General features: G+C 44.5%; 1 protein-coding gene across 3 annotated transcripts in view; it reads right to left on the bottom strand.

The window, feature by feature from the left end:
- Positions 1-18138, bottom strand: part of LOC142572852 (uncharacterized) — a 51015-nt gene extending 32877 nt beyond the window's left edge. For all 3 annotated transcript variants that reach the window (XM_075682255.1, XM_075682254.1, XM_075682253.1), the window contains exons 1-2: positions 16553-18138; positions 5814-6227 (exon numbers count right to left, since the gene is read on the bottom strand). In XM_075682255.1, the coding sequence (XP_075538370.1) occupies positions 5814-6227; positions 16553-17742 (1604 nt within the window). In that variant the 5' untranslated portion in view covers positions 17743-18138. The remainder of the gene's footprint in view (positions 1-5813; positions 6228-16552) is intronic.
- Positions 18139-24889: the final 6751 nt, after the last annotated feature.

Genomic DNA, 24889 nt, shown 5'->3' with positions numbered 1-24889 from the left:
AATGTGTAGGCCACGTTTGTTATCAAAGGACATTGTAGACCTGGTGCCACCAGTGACCTCTGCTGGTCTCGGTGTGGGAAAGTGTGTCAGCAAGGTGGTGACAAAATACCATAAATTAGGCAACTTCAGCAGCCTTTGGTTCAGTCATGCCACACTGCACTTTTTCGGTCAGCTGAAACGCAGAGGTGAATGTCGAGGTAAAACAGGAAGACATCTGTGAACGACGCAGGAAACATGTGATAACAGGAAATTAAATAAACGCTTTGGGAAAGACTCCGACAAGTTTTCAGAAAGGCCCAGTGCGAGTCGCAGATGGAGGTGCTGAAGAAGGTTGCAGTTTCCATTGTACCCGGGGGATGGGGAGCAGGCAGCGAAGTACACCTGCTGATTATGGAAGTGCTCTGTCACTACAGATTAGCCTGCCTTGACACCGCTCACAGATGAATTACTGTGTGCAACAGACAGATTTTGGCAAAGTCAGCCACAACTTGCGCTCGCGGTGTCTCGCATGGTGTTGACAAGTGAATAATAGAGGAGCGATTGCGATGCACACAGAGGTTGTAGGCTGCAAACTCGGTACGCACTAGCACTTTAGGGGGCAGCAGCCCCCCCCCCCCCCAATGCACATGCTAGGCTCAAATAAAATGTGGCAATGCATTTTTGCTGAAAACAAGGTGCTAGAGTGAAGTTCTGAAGCAGCAAGCAAATTAAAATTAGCTTGGCATACAATGCAAACTGAAACAACCAGCTAAGGTACTGAAGCCAGCCCGCTCAACATGTGCCACTTTAGCCCACTATATTTTGTGAATAAAGCAAATGAGGAAACATTACTGCACCTACATTTTGCCTGACATATGCGGGCTTCGTCCAAAAATTTTTCAAAAATTGGAACCAGCCTTTTTTTATAGAGTTTGTTTATTTAACTATTCTTTTCTGCTTCACTTGTGTTTCACTTAGGAAGACAATATTTTGCATAAATGATGGAAAGAGAACATTCTATATTTGGCACTTTTTTCAAGATTCTGTGTGAAATAGAAACGCACCAAGACAAATCAGAGTTGCAAAATTTTTCTGATTTCGGCCACGTGTGAAATTTTGTTACGTTCCATTAGTTTGTGGACAGCATAAAAGAATGCATGGAAGTTGTTTACTGCGAAGCATATTAAAATGAGTAGAGAAGTTTTGCGAAACCATTTTAGTTTGCATTTAATTCGCTCGTGAAATCTGAAAGTATTGTGGTAAGCTATAGGAGGATGCTTGTGCCGCCACCTTCAAATATTTTTCTGACTTGCTAGAAATGCTTTTTGGGAATAAAATTTTTGATTCCGTGCAGTTTGAATATTTTTATATGACATAAAAAAGCTAGACAAAACAAAAATATCAAGCGGACATGCATGTTTGATCTCTCGCAGAATCGCCTTACTGATGCTACGTGATGTGTGCCTGGTACCACGAGTTGGAACGTCAGCTACCAGACGACAGCACAAAAAGAGATACCAGCAGAAGCTGAACTTTCAAAATCAAAATAACATTTTGGGGTTTTACATGCCAAAACCACTATCTGATTATGAGGCATGCCATAGTGGAGGACTACGGACAGTGTTTGACCACCTGGGATTCTTTAATGTACACCTCAATCTAAGTACATGAGTGCTTCTGCATTTCGCCTCCATGGAAATGTGGCTACCGCAGCTGGGATCAAACCCACGACCTCAAGGTCAGCAGCACAATCACATAGCCACTAAGGTGTTGCAGGGGTAAAAAAAAAAAAGCTTTGAAGCCGAGAAAAAAAAAGCACACAAGCAGACACCCTCGTACAAGAAGCATAGAAGTAGAATAACGAGTAAAAGATAAAATGTAGCATTGGAGAAGCTGCACAAAGTTTCAGAAGATGCATGTATTCTTCTGAAACTCGGCGATCGCCAGCCATGTTTGGGAAATGTTTCAGCAATAATATGCAAGTCCTATAAGACAGTTATAGTGTACCCAACTACAGTGTATGCTATATGCTATAGTATAACGTACGCTATACCGTATAGTATAATGTACGCTAAGCAGTGCACGTTTGTTTCAGTTTTATTTGTCCTGCGAGATCTTCAGATTTCAGAGGCCATATGCTGCCATCGCAGCTATCTCCCGGCTTTACCAATAGGTGGCGCTGACATCTCGAATGCTTCTTTTGTTGGGCTTCGACTCGTTCGAAAACAGAAGCGATCTTTTTTTAATAATTTAATATTTGGGGTTTTACGTGCCAAAACCACTTCCTGATTATGAGGCACGCCGTAGTGGAGGACTCCGGAAATTTTGACCACCTGGGGTTCTTTAACGTGCACCTAAATGTAAGCACGCAGGTGTTTTCGCATTTCGCCCCCATCGAAATGCGGCCGCCGTGGCCGGGATTCGATCCCGCGACCTCGTGCTCAGCAGCCCAACACCATAGCCACTGAGCAACCACGGCGGGTGTGAAGCGATCTTAAAAACTCCACAAGGTTATCTATAATACTCTGTCATCGAAGAGGCCTGAGACTGAGGGTAAGCCGTTTGCAGTCATTTGCTATGAACGAAGCGAATTTTACAAAAGCAATGCCAAATTCAATACAAAGTGGGCAACCGGGACCGCCGCCATGTTTTACGTAAACTACGCAAAGACGCTAATGCTAAACCTGAGAAATAGCGTGTACGGTAAACATTATGGTCGTTTAGCGTTCTGCGTATACGCAGTGACGACCCACCATAGTATAGCATACCCAATGGTATAGTGTAAGGTAAACTAAAACTAATTTCAGGCACACCCACAAACTTAGGAAAATCAAGCTTCTTGAAGATAACAGGCTGTCTACCAAGTTGATACTTTCAAATTCCCCGAATTTTTCAGGTTTTCCCCCGAGTGACTTTACAAAATTCCCTGAGTGACACAGGACGCTGTTTTAAGTCAAGACGGGATGACACCATGTCGCTCGGTGCTTTCACTTAATGCAGTGACTTAATGCAGTTTGAATAGTAAGGAGTAGCATTTACGTTATTAAAAAAAATCGTAAGGGAGGGTTAGAAAAATGCATGCCGAATAAAATATAATTGAAAACAAATGGTAAAACTCATTGCAAACCCAGTCCAACATTCTCAAATACAAAAAGAAGATGCATAAAAAATTTTTTTTGAATATTCCCTTGAGTCATGAATTATTACCAACTGTAGATACCTGTGTGAACTATAGACAGTGCTTCAGACTCCACTGAAAGCAAATCAAAGTGGTAGAATGACTAAGCATTTTATGATGAGTCATCATAATTACAGTTTAAAGTAATAGTTCTGCAGAAATTCGTAAGATGGAGAGAAGTAAGCTAGCTGCCTGGTTAGCTCAGATGGAAGAGCGGCTGCCCCGGAATGGTGGTCGTCCCGGGTTAGAGTCCAGGAGCAGGATGAATTTTTCTTCAACTACGAGGCTTTTTTTTTTCAGGGAACTCATTTGGGTTTCCTTTGTAGCATTTTGCTACGATTGAGTGGATGTCTCATTTTCCTTTAATTACTTCACTCCACCTTGCGGGTTTCCACAGAACTATTATGTCAAACTCTTGCCTTTGCTTCAAGTTGTTGACAAATTCGACTTTGACCTGCCAACTGCTAGCCGCCTGGTTAGCTCAGATGGGAGAGTGGCTGCCCCGGAAAGGCGATGGTCCCGGGTTCGAGTCCCGGACCAGGTTCGAATTTTTCTTCAACTGTGAAACTTTTCTTTTGAGGAACCCATATGGGTTTCCTTTGTAGCATGTGCTACAATTGAGTGGATGTCTCATTTTCCCTTAATTAAATATTTGAATATTGTAAAGTCAGCCATGCTACATTTTTTCATAAAAAGGATTATATCCCCTGCTCGAATTACATGCACAAGTTATTCATTGGCCTCAAGCCCCTACCCCCCCCCCCCATTCCAAGAAAGAAAAAAATATTTCAAGGTTGCTACCAACATGCCCCACATCAAACATCATATAAAAAACACTGTAGTGCCTTCACCAAAGTTGTACTCTGTAATGATACAGATCACTTAGGAGTAAAAGGGAAGTAATTTAGGTTATCAGAAGGTTCACTTTACACTAAGTTAAATGTGGGTGCTCTATTCCTTGCTACCACTGCACAGAAATGGCAAAAATAGGTCACCTCCACAAACGTGGATGCCGTGACTGAAGAGGATATGAGCTATTTATATGAACTGATAGCAAGCACCTTGGTATGAGGCCCAAACTTTGTCACAAGTGAGGTTCTCTCTCAACAGCTGGTGTGTCAACATTAACTGTCCTGACATATTCTCAGCCTGCGCACAATGCCTCAGTGAGGGACACCTGCATCTTGGCTTCAGCCAACACTTTTGCTTTTGAGCCCAAGCCATAGAAAGAAGCAGTGGCACGCTTCCTTTCCCATTCATTGCTCGATGCATAAGTGCTTCCTGTTCTCATCCTTCTTCCACCACGCGTTCGCCCCATGGACAATTTGAAGCATCCTCTTGGTCAGTTGTACAGTCTACGTCCAATTTTTCGGACTCCCTAAGGGTAAAAAAAAACGTCTGAAAAATCTGACAGTTTGAAAAAATGAATGCATGTCTTTTACTGCCTGTGCCTGTAGCTGAAACCGCCACAGGCACATCTGAAAAGGCCTGCCCGTACACTTATTAGGCATGTCAGTTCTCGTACTGTGACAGGAGATGGCGGGTGGACTCGTGTATAATTAAGCAATACATACTGTGTCCCGCAACAAATGCCCCTTCCCACACTTATGCTTCACCGCAATAATTTCGTGTATGCTTCACCGCGAAAGATTGTTGTATCAAGGCGAAGCTGACTTTTGGGAACCAGCATTATGCAATGCGCCGTGCTTTCCGAGCTTCGAAGCCAATGGCAAGGACCACAATGTCAGTGTCGGTGCCTTTGCTGACAGCGGCAAATTTTTTAAGTGAAAAACGCGGCATCGATAGGTAAGAACCTTAACAGCAAATGTGGAGAACACTAGGCTGTGAGAGCCTAGTGTTTGCCACGGTGGTGGCTACAGCTGCCAGCGGGTCTGTGTGCGAGAGCGCAGGTTCGAGGCGGCGTGGTAATCAAAACAGAGGCGATGGTGGCTTTGATTAATGCCGTTTCGGCCCTGCAGTCACGGCAAAAAGACCGGAAAATGGGACGGCGAAGGGTTCTTGCATCCGAAATTTCAAACATTTTTAAACATTGACTCTATGGGGTACGTGGCAGTACCCTGAGCCAAACTTCCCGATTTTAACCTGAGTATTTCTAGACTATTCAATATCCTTGAAAATTCCCGGTTTTCCCAACTGGTAGACACTCTGTGCAGCCAACCACTATTTTCAAACTTCTGCTCGACATGGTACCTTTGTGCCAGAAGGTGCAACATTTCAACATTCCATTGTGTTCGCTCACAAGTACACTTTTCTCCAAGCGACTTAACTGAAAATGGTGTTAGGTTGCCACGTTTCACAAGTTCAACCATTACCCACCACAGTGAGTTAGCAGCCATGATATTGCACTGCTAAGCACAAGGTCGCAGGATCAAATCCCTGTCGCAACAGCTGCATTTCGATGGGGGCAAAATGCAAAAACGCTCATGTACTGTGCATTGGGGGCACATTAACGATTCCCTGGTGGCCAAAATTAATCCTGAGTCCTCCACTATGGCATGCCTCATAGCTAAATCATGGTTTTGGCACATAAAACCCCAGAACTCAATTCAAAACAAGTTAAATCATTGTGTCTGAAACTTTAGAGACAAATTCTTTTTTTTTACAGTATAATCTTAAGAGAACAGGTGTGACATACCTTAGGCGTGGATTGTTTTCTAGAGCAGTGAAGATTTCAGCCAGTGGAATCGCTTCCTCAAAGTCATTGAAGGACCTGTGCAGGTCCAGGTGGAAAGTGTGGAAATGTGCACAAGTTGTGAGAGCAGTGCACAAAGAGCTGAGGAGAGATTCCGATGCAACACCGCTGTCTACGCTGCCACCGCCCATATAGTCGATGTGGAGGCAGCGCAGTGAATTGTTCAGGGACAGCGAGGCATACATGGAGCACAGCACATCACCTACAATACCCCAGTGGCATATCTTCAGCTTGGAAGCACACGAAAGGCCCTCAGCCAGGGCCGGAGACACAAACGATGGAAGAGGCACAGATAGAGGAAAGTAGACGCGTCCGGGGCACCGTTGCTTCAGCATCTCGAATGTAGGGCCCGCTTCTCTGTAAACAAAAAGGAAGTATACACACTTTTATGCCAGCACACTAGCTTTCCAAAACTGGCTAACTCTTTACTTCCCGTTGACAAGTATAGTCATCATGAAATTTCGTACCAATGACGACTGCAGTCGTCATAAAGAATAATTTGTCACACAGTGAGCCTACGATACCTATACTCGTACTATTGCATCTAGTGCTTCCCAAGACTAGATGGACACACTTATCGATGTTGTGCCATTTGTGTCCCACCTTTCATTATATTGCTGCCTCTGACACTCCTGCATAAAACATGGCTGACTCCTCGAAACGAGGTGCTGAAAGCCTGCGTAAGAGAAAGTATTTTGACGACTCCTCATCAGACGACAGCTCTGTAGAGTTTTACACAGACAGGGAAAGTGATGTGTTCTCATCTGAGGAGTCTGAATAGTGCAGAATTGGCCGCTGTGCCACGGCTTGCTTCCAAGTCTACCATATGAAGACGGCCTACTAACAGCTTTAGGAGCTGCGGAGAAGTAGCCACTATTCATATGCATGTTATTGCAACGTTCAGGTTATTTTTTCTTTGTATTCTCTTTTTTCATAGTGTATCGAGCCCTGCAAAATGCTTTTTTGCAAAACACTAGGCCTATAAAGGAACTCCATTGAAAAAAAAAATGGTGCCATTTCATTCAGAAATAAAAAGAACTATAAATTGAGCGGAAAAAATTCTGGTACATTTGGTAATCTTAAATTTTTTTGCAGTAGGGAAAGGGTTAATATATCTTGAAAGAGTGTAGGTTAGGGTGTGTTGGTGTTCCATAACCGAGGTTTTTTAGCGCATGAAAAGGGACGAAAGACAGTGGCAAGACGCAGACACAGCGCTATCACTGTGTCCGCATAGCAATGTGTCTGCGTCTTGCCACTGTCTTTCGTCCCTTTTCGTGCACTAAAAAAGCCTCGGTTAATATATATTCTGCTAGAACTACCGTGTCACATAAAAAAATGGGCCACATCAACAAGAGTAAAGAAAGCCATGGAATACATGAGCTACCTTGCAGAATCACAAACCTGTCCATGCAATGGTCCTTGCCCGTGGCACCCATGACACCAACTCAGCTTGGGTTAGCCACGAGGCACTCACTGTAGCCTCAGAAAGGATATTCTGCAAGACATTTCATAACTAAACTTCTAGTTTCAGGCCGCCATAGCTCTCTCAATGAATTTCCAAGGTCATTTGCAGTGGACAGTTCTAGATTGGAACCAGAATGACATCTTGGATGTTCCACTGCATCTACAGTTGCACTAATAACTACGGCGTATAAGGTGAGTGATACCTTGTCTACTATGCTATTGTGGGCATTTTCAGAAATCTAGATCCTACCTATGAGGGATGTTCATAATGAAAGCTCTAGTTGACTGACCACATGAAATGTTCTGAACTGCACTAAAATCATAGTCATTCTTGCACAAAACCATCGGAATGACACAGCCGCAGCCAGAAAATTAACTCCCGACTAATTTTCAGCCACAAAATACCAGTTATTCAGCCACTGACGAAAAAAATAAATGCCTCTAGGGTTCAAACCAAGAAAAACCAGATACACTACATGGTGCTGCTGCATCTTTTTTCAACAGCTATGAGTGTTTAGTCTCCCACAAAGTGTGAATTCGTATACTTAATGCCACACCCTATTCTTATATGAAAAACACTCATTGATTCCTTATCCGACTTGTTCAGTCTTACGCCACTCGTTCTCTCAGCTCTCTGGACTTTACGCTTGCCACTGTTCATTAACAAAAATAAAAGCAAGATTACACCAGAAGTGCAAATCTTGCTTCTACTGCAAGTACTAAAGGAAAAGTAAGAGAATAAAAACAAAGTGCATGAATCCATGTGAAAGGTGAACCTGATCTTTGCACCAGTTAGAGCCTATGTCAGGGTGACTGATAATCTTGGATCAGCGAACTAATAGCCCTCTCAAAAACAAGCTTGAATGAGCAGTGCTGCTGGTCAAGAAATAAGACCACTACAGTACAAGCTAAATATGCAACACAAAATTTCCCATATAATTGCCACTCATTTGAATAACATCATAAGCAGCTGATTATGCCATGCGTCTCGCATAACTTGCACCAAAATTTAAAAATACTAGTGCCACGTAGCTGAACAGAACCAAGGTAACATTGACTGCTGTCCTTTGGAGCAAATTGCTATACATTTCCCTTAATAACCTAATTAGTTATTAATTATTCAACTGCATAAATATTATATTCAAAGAAAAAAATGATTAAATTGCAGAACATCCCAGAAATCTATGCAAGTTGCAGGCAGAAAATGGACAACTGACTGTTCTCAACAATTGTAGTTGTAAGAATTTATACGGTGTGCACTTTCTGTTAAGCAAATCTGCCCCTAGCAGCAGATAGTTTCCAAGTCAAGCTTAGGTGGAGGCTTCACGACTGGCTGCAGCACTCAAGGTCTCTGGCCACACCACAGTTCATGCCAATACACTTGTGTGCTGAAGGGCCCCTCAACAGGTTCGGGCAATGAAAACAGGCAAGCATAGTATGTTGATAATGTGGTGATGTCTCTGCAAAGTATTACATCAATGTATACAGTAAAAGCCACTGAAAGTTCAAATGAAAGGCCATGTGCCCTTTCCAAAGGACGCACTCTACCCGTCCGCAATTTACTCCACATAACATACTACCTGCAGTACAACTCAACACTTATAGAACCAAGGTCAACTGCCAAAGTAAGCAATGTTACATGGCGCCGCCACCGTCGGCAACATTTGTGGTGCAGCTGTCACAGCAGGCTCCACATGCTTCTACGCCTTGCTAGTCATTCGACATGGAATATTGCCACATGCAGGTTTGGCAGTCCATAAAAAGTTGTCACGCTCTTTGCACACCAACGCAGTAAATGTCAACGTGTTGTACCTGGCTGCATGAGTGATTATAGGGCATCGGCTCCACATGACTCAGATCTTCATGCAGTGCGGAATAGCGCAATTTCCCTCCTTGAAAAGAAACTGTCAGACAAATTGGGCACATGTAATGTGTGTTGCAATTATGTGTAATGTGTAGACTAGATAAACTGCAATTTACATACATCTTTGAGCACACAAAATTTACACAAATGTGAAAATTAAGTCACATAACTTTATAAGAATAATGTTATTATAATGTTAACATTATTAGAATAACGTTAACATTATTAGAATAACGTTTTTTGTAGAATTATACAGCCATTCTTTTTACTGTGTAGGACTGAAAAATAAACATGTAGGTTGAGAACAAGGTATTGTGCTTGTCTTTGTATTAAAAAGAGCAGAATATTCCAAGTCAATTGGTTTCTCTAGGTCCTAAATACATGTGACATTAACACACTTTTGAAAAATTACATTACTTGCAGAAGTAAAAGTAGACTGCCATTATCTTTCTGTTTAGGAATGTTGGAATATAATTATTGCAAATAACTAGTGAGAGCCAGCAGCGCCTGCAGAATCTTTGTAGAATGAAATAAATACTAAAGGTTCTACATGCCAAAACCACATGATTATATGGCAGGCTGTAGAGGGGTACCCCCTTATAAATTTCGACCAGCTGGGGTACTTTAATGTGCACCTAATCTAAGTACACTAATGTTTGTACATTTTACTTTCTTCAAGATGTGGCTGCCATGGCCAGGATTGAACCCACGATCTCAAGCACAGCATCTCTACCCCATAGCCACTTGGCTACCACAGCAATTAAGAAGTAAGTGTTGTTGATGATTCTTACCTTCAGCTGAGATCTAGAAGTGGTGCATGATGCCATGAGAATAAGCTCTACAGTTAGAGCACTAACTAATAGCTCCACGCTGAAATACCAAAATTTTTCTCTTTTGCCACTGGTCATCCTCATTTATTGCAAGCAATATGAAAAATCATTTCAGTGACGATGCCTTGCCCCCACATCCAGTTCTTGCAGCTAAATTGCTATACATTACTTAAACTTATGTAGTGACGGCAGCTTGAAATCCCAATATCATGACAATACAGGCAAAATATGAACAGCCTTGCATTTCTTGAACACGTGCTTGCGATCGCACTGATGCTACCATGACGCCATGACGCTGTAAACTACGAGCACTAATAGTTCAATGCAGAAACTTTAACATTTTTCTCTTTTGCTATTTCTTGTGCACACTGTGGAAAGCCATCATTTCAATGCTCAGGCCTTGCCACATTCAGCCCTTGCTGCTAAATCGCTAAATATTACTCAAATTTATCTTGTGACAGTAGCTCAAAGAGAAGCCCCTGTAGCATTACAGTCCATGAAGTAAGCAATCCCACATTTTCCTGAATACCTGCTTGCCACAGTGCTGGAGCTGCAGGTATTGCTCATGCTGTGTCGTCTACTAGCGGGAGACCATTATAGCACCAGCGCATTATAACCAGAAGTGGTCCGCATGCTGTTTGAGAAGATAGGCGGGGACGGGGAGTTTTGCAACTGACCTTGATTCTATAAATGTTAGTACAACTAGCCAGCAGCAGAAAACTTGGAGATCGCCACGAATGGAACATGCAAGAAACATCTCTAGAAATGCACTGTGCAGCAACAAAAGAAGGAAGCGTAAAAAGAAACAGGAGATCATGGGTCATGACCTATGACTCATTTTCACATCATGTAGGTTGGGGGCCAGTGATGTAAGCGTCACGACCCCATAGCTTCAATATGGGAGAAGGCAAAGGAAGAATGTCCGTTACAAGCGTTGGTAGAGGCAGCCTCTGCTGTGTGGAAAGCAGCTCACAACTTGGCACCAGTGCATTAACGTTTCCCTTGCTTCTGCATTTTTCCAAGCCCTTTCCATACATTCTTGGTCTACAATGCTCCTTGAGCACACATTAAAGTGTCCTGTGTACAACAAAAATTACTGATAGCATGAGGAGCCTTTTAAGTAGGGCTGAAAAGGGTAAATATTTGAACATGTTGGTATGCTGCACTGCTATACTAAAAGAACAGCAAACAACAATACAAGAACGTGAGCTGACATTGCATCCTTCCTCACTCCTGCACTTGTATTCTTTACACACATAGCTGGCGTAGATGCCCAATTACGGATTACGTGTGTGCCAAGAGACACAGCAGTACCTTTGTTTTTTGGCTGGTTGGGCATAGTTGCTGATGACCAGAAACCTTTCTTAAATACTTCTGAGCACGTGTGTACCACAGTATGAAGAGCAGGTCAATTACAAAATCCACTCTACCACATGGCAACAATGCTTCCCATATAACATTTCATTCATCCTAAGCTTTTTTGCATATCTTTTTTGACAATAGAGTTGGGACAGAGGGACAATGTCAGAATGCTACCGACAGAAGACCTAAGATAATTTGTGTATTTAACCCATTAAGGCCCAAGAAAAATCTACCAGTTACAATTTGTAGATTTTCTTGTGTCAGACGATCTTTTCACTGTAGATACATTGTGCAAGTTTTGTGAGTGGTGCTTTATTCTTTGAAATGCTACAATAGTGTACTTCATGAAGTGTGCTGGGCCTTTATGGGAGCAATACCTGATGTAGGTCACAATATGTATATACTATATCTTGGAGTTTCCGAAAACAAAAAGGCTTGCAGCAAAGAGTCAAAGGAATTTTACGTAAGCCCACATAAACTTCTGGTAGCAAAATTTGCATTTTAGTGGGAAATATTGTTTGTTATGGAGGTGTATTTACTTATCAAGTGTGTAACACAACTTCATCAAGTAACATGGGAGGCCTTTGCTGTTGCTGTCAGTCGTGCATGCGTTGCAAATATATTATTGATGCAGATGTAGACCCGATAATTGGCGATAAATACAGGCATTCAAAACTAAAGCATTCAGCATTTGGTTCAGCGGTAACTGAAACATTCAACAGACTGGTGACATCTCCTCCAATGACGGTCTGTTCTTGCATTACAATCCTGTTGAATGATTGCTAGGTGTCATTTTCGTTATAATTTTCTGTCATTTCAAGAGATGGGATCTACGCCTGGTTCACCAATCTGAGTTGCCCTACTTTTATTGCATAACTCATCTCGATTGGCATAGGAATATACAGTCTTTTGTTTTCTGTTCCCTCCCACTCATTTTCCAATTTTATAATAACGGATGCAAGAATCGTCCTTCTTTTTAAAGATTCTTCGTATGATATCTAAATAGTTTCTATTTATCTAAATTTACTCTAACACTGCTCACTATTTTATTGACTGAGAAGACAATATCACTGTCGTCTTTGCGGCTGCAAGAAAGGAACAAGGAGGAATAATAACAATGTTGGTGTAATTCTAAATACATTTCTTTCCTGCAACAATCTCTGAAGTTCCTGTAGCCATCAAAATATATTTTGACAAAATACAGGTAAAAAAAGAAACCATCATGCATGCTTCGAGATCAAGCACACCCCTTTAGCATGCACACAGGCCCAGCGTACTTTACAAATACACCTGGATTCATTTTCTTGCGATGGTATAAATATGTATGGTATATGGAATGTGATGCATCTATTGTTTACACCCTTCTTTTCTAAAACTTACCCAAGAACTTTAGTTTTGCAAAGCATTTAATATGCTTAACAAAAAAGTGAAGAAGCTGCATGTAAAGCAGCACCTGCTATGTTCAGCATTTTTCCAAGTTTAGCAATGAATAGATCAAACACATCATGCAGCTGACAAAAAACAACAATGCGGTCATTTACCCAGGACCCTTCTTAGCAAAATTTTCATTCGAGTTTAATGGAGCAAATGCAACTAAGGCCATGCTGCGCCAGTCACTGGACAGTACAAAATCCAATGTTAAGGCAGCAAAAGCTGCGTTACTTTAAAGTTGATGTAAATAACCAGTTTCATCTAAAAACTCAAACAAGTCAGCGAATGGCACAAGTAGTTTATCTCACAATATTAAGGCAGGGTGTAAAGGTATATGCAAGTAATACAAATTGTTTTAAATGTTTCTGCCTTTGTGTTTCAGCATATGGACATGACATAATATTGCGGTTTACTGTAAGCAATTCATGGCATTTCTCACAAGTTGGTGGGTTTTCTTTTCTCAGTAGAAAATTGTGTGTTAGATGCTTGTGTCCAATTTGAGGTCGACATAAGATCACCTCATAGAACTTCTTAGCAAAATGGCATACCAAGGAACACTGTTTTGTCTGCAATTATGTACAAATAAAAACGGTACTGTACTTTTAAAAGTACGCTGGGTGCTAATGGGTTAAAAATGGCACACTCCTGCTTTGATAAGCAACCTGTTAATATGTGGTGTGACGTACATGCCAGTCTCAGAGATAGTTGGCAATGGCACGAGACAAGTATGCAGGGCAAATGTGGTCTAATAGATAAAGCATTGGGCTGTTCTACTGGGATACTGAGGATTGATCTGATCATCAAATTCGCATTACAATTTTATTAAAGAAGCCTAAAATGATGCAAGAAAGGAACCTACCTACCTAGTGCAAAGTGCCTGGAATGAGGACACTAATGTTTCATTAAAAAAAGTTCACAAGTTAACTTCTAGGTACATTCAGTGTTTTACATCCTGATTTGAAACACATTGTCATCTAGACATCATATCCGGGGACAAAATGGCAAACTTCTGAGGCATTCACGAGCCACCACACAAAGGACAGCTGTTCAAAGCGTTAGGAGAAATGAATTGGGCTCATACTTGAAATTGCACTGCATTCATTGTGTTCATTGGTTGTAATACTCTTGTACAAACAACTGTGACACGTTAGGGTTGGCGTCTGACACCACGTGGCAAAAAAGAATTTCATCCGACCATCTTCGCCGTAATAAGGCGTGACTTCTCCGGCGATGGTTGGCGTCCTGCACAGCGTGCACAAAGAACTTTCTCTCACCGGACCTTTTACCAGGCCTCATCGAAATGAGGCGTGACTTCGCCTGCTATTGTGGGCGTCCTGATCCACATGCAGAAAGAACTTTTTCTCACCGGACCTTTTACCAGGCCTCGTTGAAATGAAGAGTGACTTTCTAATTCGCCATGACCGTTTCGAGTGTGCCTGACTGCGGGAAGCCCCGCAGTGTACAGCTTCTTTTGTGTGTGTGTGTGTGGGTGCGAGTTTAGAGAGGCCCTTTCCTCGAATTGGACCTAGAAGAGAACTTCCACGAACCCGCAAAGCGCAGAAGAGGCGGACAGGCGTCTACAATTCCGGGAGGCAGGACGACTTCTTCCTTCAGCAGGCTCGGCATAAGCAAAGGAGGAGGGGCCCTCTTTCCGTGCCGGTCACGTGACATAGACGGAAGCAAGATCCCGCCCACGATTGTAGAGAGCCTATTTAAGGGGCTCCGAAATGTACTTTTGATCACTTCATGCTCTTCTCATTTTCTTTCATCTACCTTTGAATAAACTGTGTAAGTTTCGCACTAGAAAATCGTCTCGCCCTTGCTTGGTCGCCATGGTCTACCGGATGCCTGCAGCCCGCCGACAATGCCACGCTACCCAATAAGTAATGTTGGTCGAGCTTCGATAGGCAGGCGCCGCTACTACTCGGCAGCAGTACGATACGCTACCCTGGAGTATGCAACACACATTATCTGTGCACCCAGCTTAGTTTGCAGGGTCCAGATGGGACGAGGTGCCCTTAGGTATAAGTGCAAATGAGGATAAGCCGTTGTTGAAGCCTTGCTTGTTGTGAAATACACCCTGCTGGCTCTTTAAACGCAGTTTGAACTTTGAAAAACAATAAAGAAACAGCACAGCTATAGAGCGATATGTTAAGAGCTCAAATTCAGATTTGCACACCTTGGCATGAATGACCCATGTTAGCACAGGGAAGGCAAGACAACATGCATCAAAAGTGGGTACAACTTCTCATCCAGTAGCATGCAAATTCTTTCATTCTGAACTGTCACTAAAGTGTTTTCGCTTGACCTTCACCACTATAAGGACAGAGCAGACAAGAACAGCAGTTTTCATGGCCACGTCTAGTTATGCCATATTCAACCATAACGTGCTAACAGACAATGAAGCCAAAGAAAGCACTAGGGAAATTAAATGTTTTTAATTAGAGTGTATAAACTGTGCCACATGCGGCTGAAGGGATGTTGTACATGCCACCATGGCGACAAGCGACACTGGTTAAGATTTCCAAGGCTAGAAGGGTATGTGTGTAGTATATGTACACACATACCCAAGGAAGTTAATGATGGGATAAGTGTCGCCATAGCTCAGTTAGTAGAACATCACAGTCTAGTCTAAAGTCTAGTCATCCTATGAGGAATCGGGCAGCTGTTCTTTTGCAGTCGCATATGTCCACAAGTAGATGCAATGCCAGATTCCTGCTGCATATGTAGTGATCCTTACTTGAGCTGAGCTGCATCATATGCTCCTACTATTCAGCCAAGTCAATGGAGCAGATGTAATGGAGTGGTTAAACGCAACTGACTCGGAAATGCGAGGTAGCAAGTTCAAATTGTACAGTAGCGAGCTTTTTTTTTTCAGCCCAATGTATTACCGTATGATCGCCCAGTTATGATCAGATACATGGCTATTGTCAATAGTTCAGATATAAATTATTTGCGATTATTGATGTCCAATTTACTTGCAAGTAGAGATAAAGGTCAAGACAAGTTCCCAAATACTCCAAGAAGTTTTTTAGGCTTCTAATAGCGTGACATTAGCACAGTTAAAGGTGGCTTACAAGAAGTGTACATCCAAACAAAGTTCAAAATGATACGTCCTTTAGATGTTTCACTTATACTATAAAGAAGTGTTTTAGATGTTCATTAGCTCTTTGTGTGTTTCATGGGTTGCCACCCCTATGCACACAAAGCTAAAGCCTCTGCTAACATCTTGAAGCCTGTAGATAAGCTGCAGTAGCTCCTTCGTGAAATGAAAATTTAGTGCACTTTGAACAAATCTACATATTATGCAGATCCTTGGATCCACACGTGCAACATCAGGCTACAGTGAAGCAAATTCCAGTGTCAGACTATGAAAGGTTGAAATAATGAGTATAATAATTGAGTATTTTCACACTTCCGGCAAGGTCACTGTAGTATTGACTGTTAAAGTTCTCATTTCCGCACAAAAGAAAAACGTAAATTACAATGGGCATGTCTATGAAGAAAGCATTCCAAGGTTCCTGCAATGGAAGCATAGCAAATTACATCTATAGAATATAAACAAAGATTATGTGCAAATACTGCACTTTTCTCCATTAGTGACAAGTGCATGACCTCTGTAATGATGGGCCTCAGAGAAGAGTGCAATGAAGCCCTTCAACTGTGACTCAAGGGCTTCATTCTTACTACCTAGACGTCTGACCCAACCAAATGAGACCTAGCATACTCACTCTATGGTACGGGTGGAAGTGAAGACCTCGGGCAGCACGAGACTCCTCAGGGTTGTGTTGGCGGCCACAGTCGAGCATAACTTGGTCACCACGTCACCTTCAAGAGTACAGTCTGGCAAGCTGAGTTGCTCCAGTGTGCAGTTGGCAGACAGTGCTTTGGCAATTTGCGCTGCGCCTTCAGAATCAACAGTACAGCTTTCTAGTGACAATGTGACGAGTGAGTGATGCCTCTTTAAAAAGTGTGCCAGTGCCCTTCCCATTAAGGCTTTGACCGAGGTCGACACCAATGTCAGGTCCTTAAAGCACAGAATACCCTCCAGTGCAGCAAACAGGTCTTTTAGACAGTTCACACAAGCCCTGCGTCTGTCCAGGGATCCGAGGTGCTTGCAGGTCATGCCAGCTTTGCCGAGCCCCACTAACGTAAGCTTCTGAATAGCCCTGTTGCTCCTGAACAGCTCTGCCATAGCGTCACAGGCTGAGGAGTCCATGCTATCTTGAAGGCTCAAGTCTCTGAGCCACTCGCACGAGACAAGTGCAAGAAGCAGGGTGCCGGCGGCTTCAGGGGACAGTTGGTTTCCCACGAAGGTGACACTGTGCAGGGTTGACGAATTTCCGCGCAGAACTTCGGCCACTTTGGGAGCGATGGAGTCACTGATGTGAACGTTCGAGAGGTCCAAGTCTCTGAGACACTGGGGCGGGCCAAACGCTTCAAGGAACCCGCTCTCAGGCTCGAGCCTGTAGCGCGGTCGCAACACCACACGGTGCAGGTTGGGGGCTGGCCCAACGATGAAAGAAGCCACGAAGGAGAGCCGTTCCACATGCATTCGGTCATGCACCCGGACCTCGTGGATGCAGAAGTGTTGTCTGGGCAGCCATGCCATGAGGAAAGCACCGTCATTTTCGTTACCACTGCCGCCACGGTACCTTGCGCCGAAGCCGTCTCGGTCGTCGTAGGAACGCAGGCATAGCTTCCCCGGCTCGAACTCTGTCAATACAAGCCTCGCCGGCCGCAGAGCCTGGTTCCATGAGGCTATGTGTTCGATGAGCCAGCATTCCGCGAACGCGTCTGCTGAGCAGGCGCGCTCTGTGCTGAGGCCACGTAGCAAACGTTCAAGACTCCAGCGCCAAGGGTAACGGCCCTGTTCACCCGATCCCATTCTTTGCTGTAGAGACCGTAACGCGCCGTCCATGCCGGTACCTAAAGCGCAGCTTGTAGCCGATGAAGTCCGTCAGTGCCACAGCCTCAATGGGATGCAGGTAAATGACACGCTTCGTTCAATCTCCCGAGTAGCACTGAAGCTGCTGAAGCTGCCAGGCACCCAATGAAAGCAGCCAGTCAAACAGCATGGCGTTACCCAGCATAACTGCCTAGCATCGCGCACGCATTTTCGACGTTATAGGTGCGCGTGCGCAAATTCTACTGATACCCCGATATCTGATCAACCGACGGAGTATCTCGGGGGCACGGCGCACTATGTTGTTACTAATCAAACAAAGTTTAACGCGGAACGGCGGCGGGTTCGAACATGAGAGACACCACCGCCAGTGCCGCCAGCGCGTTGCAGCTTCATCTTGGCTCGTCTGGCGATCTGGCTGACAGTGGCTTAATTGCTATTTTCATTTGTGTCGTTCCGGTTTCGGTAAAATTTTTGTACACGCTACATGGTGGTGATGACGTTTCTTATTGCTTCTTGTTACATTTAAACATGTAGGAAGCGTTTTCTCCCGCTCTTTTTATCATGCTTTCGGTGCCAGCAGTACAACGAATCATAATCTTCAGCTTATGTTTTAATACTCTTATATTCTGAGCATGACTGCCATGAGGGGCTTTGGCTCATATAATCGTTTCTGGCGCTTGCAACACATCACAGCACAGTCTATGAGATTTACAAGGGAGTCGTCGCTGGCGATCCCATCTGGAAACAAGAAAACAAAATTGACGGTATTTGAAGTATGCAAAAAGCATAGCCTTCAAGATTGCGGCACGCCATGCTCGGAGGCTATACAAATTTACCAGATTTTTTTTTTCCCCCTAATTTGGTAGGAAAACAACCTCAATATGGAATTACATATAAGCATGTAAGTCCGTTTCATGCAGAAACTGCAACACCGAAGCTGCATAAATCTGTTGCTGCTGTCAGTTGGGCAGTGCTTAATAAAAGTACAATTTCTGAATGCCAATAGCGGACCTGTTTTAGTGCCTATGGAACAATGTAGAATCCCTCCAACATATACCCGCCCCTCACTATCTTTCTTTTTTCTAAGCTACATGTCCTACCTTGCCAGAGGGGTGAAATGGGGAGAGACCACCTATTCAGACGCCTGCATCTACGTAAGTTAGAGACTAGGAGAGTCCGTTATTAGTATAGTTGAAATGATAATGTGTGAAAAAAAGAAAGGAAGTGCATGGTTCGCTCTTGCCTGAAGGGCAAAAGCGAAACATGCGTTTGTGACGGTGTTGTTAGCTCAGGCAAGAGCGAACAACACAAATCTCCCTGACAAATCTCCCCCAGCTAGTAGGCACTGTACGAACGCGCGAAGAAGGATATACTGGCAGGTGACACTTTCTGATACCCTCGTGTCACTTAATAGGGCGCTGCAGAACTGAAGATACATGTGAAGATACGGATACTTATCACGAGCATCACAAATGTAAAATGTATCTGTACCAAACGCAGACAAATAAATAATCGATGTCAGTATTTGTGTCAACATATGATGATTTCTTTAGATACTATCCTGTATCTCAAGAGACCTGATAAATCTGCATGGTAAGCCAACAAAAACATGTGCGTTTAGCGGGAAAAAAGCGTTCATTATCCTTTGTCGTATCACAATTAAACTGGCTTCACGCTGTCAACGCTTGCCTGTCCTTTTGCCAGTCACGACCCCGTTTAGGAAGACCTCCTACATTATTGCTGTCTTATCTATGTGGCCGGCCGCAATTTTCATAATTAATCACCGCATTACGAGCGTATAAAAGTTAAGTGTTCTATACTTGTATGCTATGAAAGAACCTAGAATTAATATATTTTTCTTTTACACTAAACCTATCAGAAGACTGCGCATCTCAACGCTCGCCGCGAAACTGTGTCGGGTCGCTGGGGCCGGTCGCACAGGATGAAACATATTCGAGTAATCATTCTATTAATTCATCTGATTTGTATATATAATAGCCTACTATCACCCAGGAAATAAGGGAGGGGCGGACGAGTCAACAAAACCGTAGCAGGCAAATGGACAGAAGCGATGACAGAAGGGGGGATTGCAGGCGCTACCACTTCGTGCGTTGGGAAGGGAATTAGTGTCCACGAGTAAGGCTTCTCGTGATGTGAAAATGAAAACAAAAGTGAATAGTGTAAGGAATGTACTCGTATATGTCCCAGCGTCGGCCACACGCTGTTAGATACGGACCATTAATCAGTATCGGTCAAGTTCTCCGAGCGCAACCCTTTGCCGACGCTTTCCAATTATGGTGCGCCGGTGCGCGTCGACCGATCTACAGGAACCGCCAGACAGGATGGCTAACCCGCCTTCGGGTGTAGCGCGTGGAGCTTTTGTCTCTCCCCCCCTCCTCATCCTCCTCCTTCTCCCATGTGACGCTTCCGGAAAGTGTGCATGGAGGTCGACACGCGTATCGAGGTATAGTTGACCTTAGTGTCGAGAAAAGTAAAGCACAGGAAGGTCATTCAAGGACGACCAGGCGAGGAGGCAACGCCAGATAGATGCGGCCATCGGAGGGTAGAGTTCAGAGAGTGTCCACATTGGCCGAACATGACGCCACTTGCACGGGCCTTACGATTGGATGAAAATGACGACACCTGTGCGGGTTCGCCTAACGGACGAAAATGACGCCATCTGCACGGGTTCGGAGATTGGCTGAAAGTGACGTGACCCCGACGTACTGAAGGGATTATAAGCCAGAGAACCATCGGAAAGGGAGAGACGTGCCACAGGCCGCAGCGTACGATTCGCTGCCGGCCGTCGATTACTTTTCACTGAAATTTTACTTGTTTCTAAGTCCTGTACATAATGTAAATAAACCTTCGCTTCTCAAAGTCCATCTGAACGTCGGCCAACTCCCGCACTTTACGGCAAGATCAAATAACGTCCAGCTGCAGTCTGCTCGAACTGTGCAGTGTCCTTGCCGCTATCCACAAGATTCGCGAAGAGGACTTAAAGGGCATACAGAAACCAGGAGACCAAGCGATCACTTTCACGGAAACAGCTTGGGACACCCTGAAGCGACTAGCGGGCATCCAGAGAGTCGGGACCACACTCAGGGACTGGAAGATCCGTGGCAGCAGACTCCACAGGAACCATAATTTGTAAGTGTGGGTGGACTGGGTGCTGGTATACGCGGGCAGCATCGATAACAAGGGCGCGCACGTGCTGGCGAGGGAGAATCAGGCAATAGATAGCTCCTGAATTCCCGGCCATCGATCCATCTCCTACCCGCACCGAACGACCCAGATGCGGCCGAACGCGTCAGCGAGGTCAAACAGAAGAGGAGGAGTGCTATATGGCGGTGCAGACTCCGACGAATGACTATGTACCAGCTTCCGAAAAACCTACCACGCGGCGCTCAAGCGCTAGTGCATAAAGCGCGCACTCTGGCTACGCTCTGACAGCATAGTGTTGCGACTGGGGGTCCGAAGACGTGGAATGTACTTTGCTCGTGGAGGAATAAGGGAACGTGGGGCTAGGCTCGATATTCAGGACGTTTTAAAAACACGTTTATATTTACGTATTTACAGGGAAATTCCAAGTACTACAAAAAAGTTCATGATGAAGTTGTAGCAGCCCATCACTGCAGGCGTCCGCCACTCCTTTCATGCCTTGCGTGATCATTGTTGAGTCAATTCCCCCAATCCGGCGTCAGGAGACCGATGACATCAGGCCCCACCAATCCGGAAGTCTGTTGCCTTTTCCCTCCGTAAGGTGCTTTGTCGGAAATGCATGCACATCACTGAGCACAAACAGGGGAATTGGGATCGATCGTACACTGGCTCCGCTTGTCCATTGACTCCGCTTATCCACTGACTCCGCTTGTCCATTGACTTGCACTATTTGCTCAAACCTCTCCTGACCGAGGTGCTCCCGTGCTGGCTATAAGCAGAGTCCTTCCATGTTTTTCTGGTCACGAAACTCGGCCGTCACGCTATGGGAGAGGTTCATATGCTGCCCAAAGGTGCCGCGACGCGGCGCCACTGTGCCACAGAGGGCATCGTTCGCGTACCGAAACGCGTGCGCAGTGCGAGGCGAGCTGAGTGTTCGGGTGCGTTCTGTGCATGTGCTGCGCTATTTTTCGAGTGCTGGGCTGTTTAGTTGAAGTTGAGGGGTGGGACAACGAAGCCGAACACGTGTTGCAGGTAACAGCTGAAGAAGTAGAATGGTGGTATCTCTAACAAGCCATTTTAAAAAAAAATTGCTGTATTTGTGATGTGGCTACTTGCGTTCGTTTGAGAGTTGTTTTGCCATGTGTTATGAAATGCTTATGCTTTACACTTTCTTGTTTATAGAAACAATCGATTATGCATTCTGTATTTATTGCCATTCGTTTGCTGGTGTTTGTTTCCTGCCCCCCCCCCCAATGCATATATCTCATGTTTGATGTTATTTCTTTATGCTTATTATATCAGTGTCATGCTTTTGACCAACTTCTTGCATTGTGAATGGTGGACCATTCGTAACCCGACGTGCTGTCTGTATTTCGCTCCGCTTATTTACATGATAAATAAATTATCGTGCTTGTATGTTGTTTTTGCACCAACACGTTCTATTTCTTTTCTTAATCGGATTATAAAGTTTTTAGCATATTGTAAAAAGTTGCCCATTAAGAACCAAAATACCTAGTCTCGTCGTTTCTGCGTCGGAACCACGAGCGGCGTGAATAAGTGCTGGGCTTCCTGACTCTTCTAAACGACTGCTTGCTACGGCAATTGCCTAATTACAATACAGCTAGTTTCAACTGTGCAAGTCCTAACACTTCACGTTCGCCTTAATCCGTTGCTAAAAGGCGCACCGAAGACATTCAGTAGCGAAGTTTGTCTTGCATTAATCCTACCTGAATCTCATTCAGAAATGGCATCGCTTCGCAGAGAAATCTTAAGGGCACGGAGCAGCTCAATTTCCTTTTCTTTGTCATTAAGTATTCTACGGCAGCAGCCCTTTGCAATAATAATTTCATTCTTTCGATCTCCTTATAAGATGCTGCCCACAGTCAGAGTCCTTCTCTGCCACAGTTTAACAGAAAGTGAACAGCTGTGCTCGGCGAACAATCTGGCGCTACGCGCAACGGAGAGTTGGCGCTTACTTACGGGTAAGCGGGGGTGCAACAGCCCATATGTTTGCATCTGGTGATAAGTGGGACCACTGGCGCTTTGTTGCGAATGCGCGGTGTTTAAATGAAATTATGGGGTTTTACGTGCCAAAACCACTTTCTGATTATGAGGCACGCCGTAGTGGAGGACTCCAAAAATTTTGACCACCTGGGATTCTTTAACGTGCACCTAAATCTAAGTACACGGGTGTTTTTGCATTTCGCCCCCATCAAAATACGGCCGCCGTGGCCGGGATTCGATCCCGCGACCTCGTGCTCAGCAGCCCAACACCATAGCCACTGAGCAACCACGGCGGGTGCGCGATGTTTAATTTCAGGCTAATATTAAAAAGCGGAGCCCACCGAAGTGTTGAGGCGAACGGCGATGATGAAGAAATCTGGACGGAGACCGCCCGGCCGTGTACAGCGGACGCATTTCGACGGGGGCGAAATGCAGAACACCCGTTTATTTAAATTTAGGTGCATTTTAAATACATTTAGTACCGAAGTTTATCTTGCATTAATCCTACCTAAATCTCATTCAGAAATGGCATCGCTTTGCACACCTTTAGGTGCATTTAAAGGCATTTAGTAGCGAAGTTTGTCTTGCAATAATCCTACCTAAATCTCAGATATTTATTGATATTTATTTAAATTTAGGTGCATTTTAAAGGATCCCAGGTGGTCAAAATTAATCCTGAGGCCCCCACTACGGCGTGCCTCACCATCGTATCGCGGTTCTGGCTCTTAACATCCCCGATTTTTAAAATTATTTTTTGGTCTTAGGCCGCCGCAAGCTCCATGTTATGAGCGGCTTTTTTTTCGTCCCGTGCGCTCATATAATGGCAGAAGAGGCGCTCAGGCAGTAATTTAAACATATTCAATGTTAAAAATAGTTACGTGAAACTAAACCGACGGTTGAGGAAGTTGAGAAAGCTAGAATACCGAGGCTGCCCCACACACAACCCCAGCGGGCGGCGTTCGCATGCCCTCTCATGCACGGTTGCGCCTCTAGCGGCGGGCGCTGGCTCTATATGAAACTGAGGCGGCAGTTTCGTGACCAGAAAAAAAAAAAAAAATGGAAGGACTCTGCTATAAGTCATCCGTTCTGAGAACTATTTTGACAAGGCCGTCGGCCCGTTCCCCATAATCGCGCTAGCCGTGATCGGAGGTTGTCGTGGGGCGAGCGGTCGATCACAACAATAGTGAGCTCTCAACCGCGACCATTCCTGCTTGGATGGACAAACGTACTGCCAAGTTACGCCTCTCTGAAGGCCGCTCGCGAGGCTAAATATAGCTCCGGTTGGGTCATGCGTGGCGCTACACCGGCGACATCTGCGCATGAGACACATACAAGATCGAGTAATGGCTTCTATCCTATACACAGCCATACCAAAGTAATCTTTGAATACTGTTGTCGCGCATACAGACGAGGACGCAAGAAGGTGCATAAAAGACACAGACACGGGGCTATGAAATAAACACTTGGCGCCGTGTCTGTGTCTTTCATGCGCCCTCTTACGTCCTCGTCATATATATGAGCTACAGTAGTACTCCGAGGTGCGATACCAACGAGCCTGCATAGCAACATTAATTGATACCACAGTAAAGCGCATGGCATTTATTGACGCAATAGAAAGCTTACATGCAACAGCTAGCGAAGGTCCTGCGGTATAACTTCGCACTCATGCTCGCTCACAATTCGTAATGAGTCCGCCTGGGTCAAATGTGTTGGGCGCGAATAGGCGTCCCTCTTTCTTACTGCCCGGTTCTCTTCTCTCAATTTCTGCACCCTACGTGTAGAACGGGCGGGTGGGGGAGGCATAACCGAACAAGCGGGAAATTTCTGTAAAAGGACTGCGCACATATAGGCATCATAAATACTGATGAGCGCAAGCTTCACAGATTTCATCTACTATGGCCGAGTCCGCTCTCTCAAACACCACAACTCCCGTTCGCATCGACAAGCGTACTGCCGAGCTGTACCTCTCTCAATGCCGAGAGAGAAGCTAAAT

Source organism: Dermacentor variabilis, chromosome 2 (assembly GCF_050947875.1).
Source record: "Dermacentor variabilis isolate Ectoservices chromosome 2, ASM5094787v1, whole genome shotgun sequence".
NCBI lineage: Eukaryota > Metazoa > Arthropoda > Arachnida > Ixodida > Ixodidae > Dermacentor > Dermacentor variabilis.
This window is presented reverse-complemented; position numbering and strand designations above follow the sequence as displayed.